The 8272-nt window shown below is 35.2% G+C and overlaps 1 protein-coding gene across 5 annotated transcripts in view; it reads left to right on the top strand.

Annotated features, from left to right (window-relative positions):
- The window catches only part of LOC139685753 (protein prune homolog 2), a 32672-nt gene continuing 24400 nt past the window's right edge, over positions 1 to 8272 (top strand). For all 5 annotated transcript variants that reach the window (XR_011700227.1, XR_011700224.1, XM_071582826.1 and 2 more), the window contains exons 1-5: positions 1 to 71; positions 176 to 290; positions 568 to 709; positions 5796 to 5948; positions 6352 to 6444. Coding sequence is in view for 3 of the 5 variants with exons in the window: in XM_071582826.1 (XP_071438927.1) it covers positions 67 to 71; positions 176 to 290; positions 568 to 709; positions 5796 to 5948; positions 6352 to 6444 (508 nt within the window). In the remaining 2 variants the exon portion in view is untranslated. The remainder of the gene's footprint in view (positions 72 to 175; positions 291 to 567; positions 710 to 5795; positions 5949 to 6351; positions 6445 to 8272) is intronic.

Raw genomic sequence — 8272 nt, 5'->3', positions numbered from 1 at the left:
GTTAATCATGCAAGAAAATCGTCCGAAACTTGAAAGTCTTCATTGTCTATATAATAATTAAAAAATATGAGGTCTGTATTCCAACTTAATTTTCGTTGAAAACTATGACTGAGGTTTCATTTGCATAAATCCGGCTGAATACTGTCGCTTATGAACTCTTTGTCCTCTTATGCAGTGCCAAAAATGATGATTCTGGGGATGAAGAAAATGAAAATATTGACCAAAGCGAGTCATCCGTTTCACCTGAAATATTTTTACCAGCATTGGAAAGTCCAGCCAGTGATGACCAAGTAAGTGCCACAGTGCTTCAAGAATATTCCGAGTATTTTTACCGGACATATTTGTGATAAGTATTGTGCATTTCCTGGCGTTAAAATAAGTATTTGGTATTTTGAGTTTAACCAGGAATCTCTTAAGAGAGAAATGCAACAAATAGACTTTAATCAACTATAGATTTATCTTCTGTGGACAATGTTATTATAATGCCTATTACCACGAATGATAGAATTTGTACAGCAATAATTATACGCCTTTTTCTGGGCATATTCCTTTTGTTTTCAAATGTAGGCTGCAGATAGTGAATCTGGAGTTGGTCATAATAATGTTGATACCATTCCTGGAGCTGCTGTTGCCCAATCTAGTCTTAAAAACGGTGCACATGCATCCAGTGAAAAACTTGATTCTGCGCACAGACCTCATACGCTGCCAGGTAATTACTTGGTATATGTTTTATGCAAGTATGCTTTTCACAATACAAACAAATCTCTTTCGGTTTGGTTCAGGCTGTTGGTTAATTATTTAGTTTCCATGTAGGTATGTACTCGGTAAAAACTTTCTTGGTATAATTAATTTAAACATAAATATTTGGGACTAATTTGAACCTTCACTTTCCAAAACTAATGTAAGTTCTTTTTGGGCACTTAAAAATAGTACCCGAGTTCAAATGTACCGCAAAAATATTCCTCAGCTGAAAGTAACATATATCGAAAAACATGTGTAACACAATGGTATAGCATACAAAATATATAGATGAAATTACCTAAGATTCTTTGCGAATAAATTTGCGGAGAGCAAGAAATTTGGCTTTAAAGCGAAATGGTGTCACAAAAATCACCTTTAGATGTGCTTTTTTTCTAATATCACCTATGAAGTAAAGGAATTTTGTACGTTGGAAGTCCAACAAAAAACTATCACATGGGACGAAAAATACCATTTTCCTGTATTTAGATGTTTGTGCGAAATGTTTTTACCATTGACGATAAAATCTTCTGATATACTATGTAAAATAGGCTGGTAAATACTTTTGCGATGAAGAATATCTAAGTAATCTCATGGTTTCAACTACTAGCTACCAAATGACGTGTATTTGCTGATGTATATTAAGGCTGAATTGCGATAAAAAATCAAATATACTTTGGGCCGCAAAATGTCTATCATCTGGGATAAAAATATATGGAGGGCTTGGCATGGGAAGGGATGGATCATGGAGAACTGCTGGCAAGTATTCGCATATGGCTCCATTTCCATGATCACCTTGATTCAATTAAAATGTGCGAAGTGTTAATGCACTCTTTTTTATTGATTGAAAAGACATGAATAGTTTTTTAGAAATTCATCCTAATAATACCATGGTTTGAAATTCAGTTATTTAATGTTTTTGTATGTAGACAAAGGTGGTATTGAAGTATTGGCAGCTTACAACTGTAACAATCAATTCTGCTTCTGATAGTTTTCTATATTTTTTGTAAATATTGGCTTTCCACTAAGTGATTGTTTCTGCCGAACAAAATTTATCATCATTTCACAAGCTCTTATTATCATTTTTGCTTTTGATCATCTAAAATAAGTAAAGGATCATCATGAAGGTAGGGTAGAAGATTAGTTATCACAAAGGGATGCAGGTACCATTTGAACAGCTATTCATAAGATATAAAAGATTCCCCTTTTACAGCTGTGCCTAAATTCTTGTATAAGCATGGTGTTGGAATCACTTTCTATGCCATGAGGGGAAGAGAAGGGCATTGTCAGCTTATTCTGACTCAAAGAAAATCTACTATAGTCTCTACCCTTAATTCTTCCATTTGGAGCTCTAGTTACTGTCACAAACAACAAGAGGTTCTGCAGTTCTGTGTATGTAATAATAATAATACTCTTTGTTCGTTTTGATAAATGATACAACCATATAAAAATGTCATCAAGATTAACTTGTAAATATTACTATAAATTCTTAAATAAAATGAAGATTGTCGTAAAAAAGTCATAATTTGAATCAAGTGAGTTAGCAAGTAACCAGGTATATATTTATATTTACTTGAAATGTGGGATAAAGTCTAATTCAACTGAGTTGGTAACCAGTTATACATATAAATGAATGTTCCCATTACAAAATTAGTTGTAAGTTGAGGACAGTGCAATAATTAATATTCAAGTTAGCTTTACCCCTATGACTTAGTCATGGATGTGAAATCTTAATTGGTTAGTTTCTAGATTAACTTTCTTATAAACCAGAGTCTGGAAGATATATAAACTTGATAGTCAGAATTCCATAACTATTAAAAAATGGCTTGTAAGAATACCTTGATGGAATATTACCATATATCAATCTTGGAAAAATTTTACCAGTTGAGCAATTGCCTAATAGGTATATGTTGATCAAAGAAAACACTTAAAATATGACACCCATCTTCTTAAGAGGCCAATTAGAAAAACTTGTTATTTTGGAAAATTTTGCATTCAGAGATTTTTTAACATAAGTAAATGCATTTGTGTCTGAAACTCTTATTCAAATAAAGTTCTAACTCTTGCTTCTAGAGAGCATCAGCAATTACCTGAAGGTAATTGAGGTTTATCTGCTTATTCTACCTTTAACACTTTCATACGTCAGCATAAAATATTTATGGTAAATAAATGATAATAAAGTCCGGATTAGCAGTGTTAGAAAGAGGTGTCAGGCAGGGTTGCCCATTATTACTGGTGCTTTTCAACGTATATGTGGAGGAAATGATTAAAGAGGCATGGAGGTAGGAATGAAAGTCAGAAGGGAATTCGTAAAATCAGTTAGGTTTGCTGATGACCAAGCTCTAATTTGTCAGTCAGCCAAGGGGTTGAAAGCATTGCAGAGTGAATTGGAAATTCATTGTGAGAGATACAGGATGAGAATCAATATTAATAAAACAAAGCTTGTGCGATTAACAGAAAAAAAAGGCTAAGCTAAACATTATACTTGGAGGGCAAAAATATATAGCAGGTAGAACAGTTGACGCATCTCAGACGTGTTTTGGACCAACACAGTCAAATTAGTTGGGACGTTAGGAGAAGAATTGCACCAGGCCCAGGCACAATTCTTCTCCCAACAAAATTCAGGCTTTCACAAGGAGATGGGAGTTGATGACAGGGATGTTGAGTAAGGGTGTTAAGAAAAGACTCGTAAAAACTTTGATATGGAGCGTAGCTATGTACGGCGCGGAAACGTGGTCATTGAAGCAGGAGGATAGACGTAGACTGGAGGCTTTTGAAATGTGGGTGTTGAGAAGAATGGAGAAGGTGAAATGAACCGAGAAGAAAACCAATGAGGATGTATTTGGTATGGTGGGCGAAGAGAGGGGTTTGTTGGGAGAAATTCTATGGAGCCAGGAAAAGTGGATGAAGGGGGTATTGGCCGGCAGTGGGATGTTGAAGACAGTAATTGAGGGGAGATTGTTAGGCAAACGAGGAAAGGGAAGGAACAGGATAGGGATGTTGGACGGAATGAAGGGAGGAAGAAGGTACTCGGAGATGAAGAGGGACCTGATATAGAGTAGGATGCTGGATTGTGTTTTGTTAGGAGTCGCAAAAAATTTATTTGGTTGCTGTGTCCATTCAAAACCTACCTTAACTGGTATATTACCTCATAAAATAATACATGATCATACTCCTATGGAAATAAAAATTCATAAGTAAATATTTAATTTATCTAATCATCCAAGGCAGATATGCCTGCAACTAATGTAATATTTAAGCTCTTTAAAGTATATTTTAGGGCATGAAAGTATAGATATTCTCAATGTAAAAACAATATAAATATATTATGCCTTTTGTGGATAATAACAATTTTTCAGTTGTGTCATTGTATTATTTTGTCATTTATTTTTATGATAAGGGCAGACTGGCTGGCAGTAGCTAATTGAATTATATTTTCTTTGAAATAAATATGCAATGTTATAATATTATTATAGTATAGATTTAAAAATTTTACTTTATTTGACACTTTTTTACTTTTAGAAGGGATGATTCGTGTTTTTGGTAATCCATCTTTGATTTGACTTTTCTCAAGAAAAAATATGCATATCCTGATTATTAAGGGGAAAGTAATGTGGATAAACTGGAAAAAAATATTAATGTCATACTGTGAGTTATAGCCTTTTGGCAAAATGTATTAAATATATTGAATGAATTGAAGTTCGGATTGTTTCCTCCTCCTTTCTCATCCCTCCCCTCTTCTTCCTGACTTCATATCATCAAATCCCACCAAAAGCAATATTCCCATTTGGTCAAAATCACAGTTCTCTTTAACACTTGATTTCATTAACTGTGGCCAAAGATTGGCAAATGTCATAATTAAATTTCCTAGTTTAGGATTCATAATTAGTATACAAATGAGGATCATTGAAACATACAGTAGTAAGCTTATTGAGAAGGAAAGATAGATGGTGGTAGTTTTTGAAATGAACGTCAACGAAAGCTGTTAACAGCATGTTAGCCCTGTATAATGTACATAAATCCTTGAAATGCCTTTTTATTAGGTTTGTTTTCATTAAAAGGCTCTACATGATCAATGGACTAGTGGTTAGAGTTTTTGGTTATTAGCTATTGTATTTGGTTATTTATGTGTGATTTTCAGTTTTATGGATGCAGGCAAAATTAACTAGCCTTAGGAGTGGGAACTCCATTAAAATAGCTTAAAAAAGGATTTGCCTTGAGTTATACTGTACTTCCAGACCTATAGGATGCACCATGTTACATTATGGTCCATGAAATGCACTGATTTTTCAGGTTAACTATATTTTACCAAAAAATACGTAATCTATTTTCTGTTCATATTATTTTGTTGACTGCTTTCATTGCTCCTTATTTGGGATATTCCTATTTTTCTTCTACTGTCCCCATCCCCGTATGCTCTCTCTGAATTTTGTCAACTGCCTTGGTACTTCTCCCTTTTTGCCCCAGTGGAGTATTCTACCTTCTTTTCTCTATTATCCTTCCCTTTATGATTCTCTTAAAGTTAGCATTACACTTAATGAACCCTAAATTGTGATCCTAGTCCACGTCTGCTCCCAGTGAATTGTTCGATTTTATTAAACTATTCCTAAGTCTATAACTCACCATAATATAATCTTAGGGAGAGATATAGCTATATTTCCTGGTTTAACATAAATGCAAGTATGCATTTAAGATGTTGATGAGTTTTTGAAATTTGGCAAAGGAATGCAGGCATTAATTATATTCTAAGTATATTTTTGGTGCAATACAATGCAATAACAAAATGATACTTTAGTATATGCTTTGAGGGACAATTCTAATTTCAAATGAAGAAATGTTTGCAGTTGAAAACATTACCAACATTAATTTGCACTTTTAAAATTCTCAGCTGTCTCTATGAGCTTAAGGCTGCTTATGTGCAGTTTTACAAGCACTTGCAGATTCTTATACAATATTTTATAGGGATTCACTCTCTTCATTAGAGCTAAAATTTAAATGTATCATGGTGATTATATGTGAAGCTGAGAGTATTTATAATATAAGATTTGTACTGTTAGTGGTTGTTAGGAACCAGAGTCCTGATGAAGGAAGCATTGGAGGATTGGATTTTGATCTACCGCCATTGGGCTCCTATAAGGTTGAAGCAGTTGACTTTCCAAGCAGTCCTACACAAATGGCCCGATCCTTTACCATGCCTCAAGAAAATGATGGTATGTTAAAATTTTGATGGATATATGTATGTATTTGAAAAAAATGCAGTATTAATATATTCACCAAATTTTGAGAGTGGTAATCATTCTCTGAAGAGTGGCATAACATGGTTAAAAAAATGATAGATTGGGAAATTGTGGGTTAGGCTGCATAGTGTGACGGCACTATGTGTCAAAGCACATATTTCCAAAAACTATTAGACCTTACTTTTTAATTAATTTTTCATCACTTTTAGTCTATAGATATCTTAAGGTGGAACATCAATTCTTTTGTTTTCCACTTTTTTTATGTTTTGGGCATCATGTTCAGTATTAATAACATTTCAAGAAAGTTCTCATACATTTGTTTAATTGTTATTTCAACGTCTTTTTTTCATTGAAAATGCCTTTATTTCTCTTTTAGGCCTGGGAGATGATGGGGACGATGATGAAGAGGACCGATCAATATATAGAGCTATTTTATCACCTAGCTTAGGAGATGTTCATTTAAAAAGAGGTAATATATGAATGAAAATGCATTTTATATTGTTGTATTCCCCTTGAAGAAGGCTCTATAAAGTGATTAATCAAAGCCACAATTTCAGAATTTCAGATCTGTAACATCAATTATAAAATCTAAATAGATTTTAGATAATTGAGTTGTAAAAATGTCCACTTTCCTTGTGCTTTTAAGGCATGGGAGATTGTGTGTGCAATGTTATATATGTGTGCGCTGTGTGCATCTCAAGCTACCATGAGGTGAAAGCCAGGTTTAACTGCTCTGTTTTTGGAATCTGATTATGCATTTAAATAGCAGATTTTATGGACAAGAGATGACTATGTATGGGTCAGGTATACTACTCTGTCCAAAAAATATGCAAACTGAGGCCATCAAAACTTTATTTTGTAAAATTTAGTCCACGGGGTGCAGCAGTTATCTCCGGACAAATTTCAATTTGAATTTCCTGCCATCTTGTAGTTCCACTGAAGATCATGATTGGCGTTCTTGAAAGCTATAGGCATCTAGCAAACAGTCATAACCTCAAAATGGCCGAGATGTTACGTACAACTGCGGAGTACAATTGAAGAGCCGCTATTATCGAAAGTGTTCATGCTGGGCATTTGCCCAGTGATATAGTTCAATTCTTTGGGTATCCCAGATCAACTGTGTACGATATTGTGGCTAAGTATAATACTGCGGAGGAGTCAGGGGAAGGTTTTGCCAACCCAGCGAGGAAATCTCATTCGAGGAAATCCTGTGTCACAAACTGCCACAGTTGTCGAGAAGGCTCAGGTGCTGATTTCAGAGGACCCGGGGCGATCGCTGAGGAAATTGGTGTCAAAATTGAATATTAGCGAGTGGACAATGCATTGGATGGCAGAGGAGGACCTACGATACAAGTTGTACAAAATACTGTCTGTACATGCTGTCTGAGCCTGCCAGAACAAAGCGGATTGCTCACTGCCACCTTCTATTGTGTTTTTTAAAAAATGAAGCTGCGGGGCAAATCAGATTCTTTTCTGATGAAAAAATTTTCATTGTTGACGCTAAGATCAACCGGAGAAATGATCGCTGGCTCGCCCACAACCCTGAGGACGTCCTGATTGTTGCTCAAAAAAATTTCTGGCTAGTGTTTACATCCCACATCAATATCAATACCCTGCGAGCCAGCGAACCAAAAAGGTGTGTGGTAGGGGGTGCAGCACCAGGAGGAAAGGGTGAGGAATGAGGGGGTTAGGGTTTTTCAAATGGATGAGGGAAGGTGGGGGGAGCCTACAAAAAAAATATATATATAACCATGCGCAGTCCCTAATTTGTAGATTAATACTTATTCTGTCGCACTGGCTCCAGGGGGATTTCAACTACAAGCATTCTGGTCTCTTATTGTTCTTGGAAAAAATGACATTTTAAACCTGTCAGTCATGCAGTCAATCTCTCTAATCTAATATTCGTGATCCCTCCACCCGTAATACGTGGGGGTTCGTATTATGTTCTTGATGTAATTGGAAAATGACCCATCTTTAAATGCTTTTAATAAGTTTAATCTATATTGTAAATGCCACTGTATAAGGGAATCCCCTAATCCTTCTAGCGAAGTAGTTACAATACTGCATTGGTCATAACAATGTTTGACAAATCTAGCCCCCTCCACTGAACTCGATCTAATTCTGAAATCAAATTTATCTCTTGAGGATCCCATATACTGGCGGCATACTCTAGGTGGGACCTGATTAGGGCAAGAAAACATTGTTCCTTCACTTTTTCGTTGCATTTACCTAGCATGTTTTTTACAAATCCCAATTTTTAATTAACATGACCACATATTTCTCGTGTCACGACCACA

This window comes from Hetaerina americana, unplaced genomic scaffold (assembly GCF_022747635.1).
Source record: "Hetaerina americana unplaced genomic scaffold, ioHetAmer1.1.p SCAF_1, whole genome shotgun sequence".
Lineage (NCBI taxonomy): Eukaryota > Metazoa > Arthropoda > Insecta > Odonata > Calopterygidae > Hetaerina > Hetaerina americana.
Note: the sequence above shows the minus strand (reverse complement) of the source record. Positions and strands in the feature narration are given on the sequence as shown.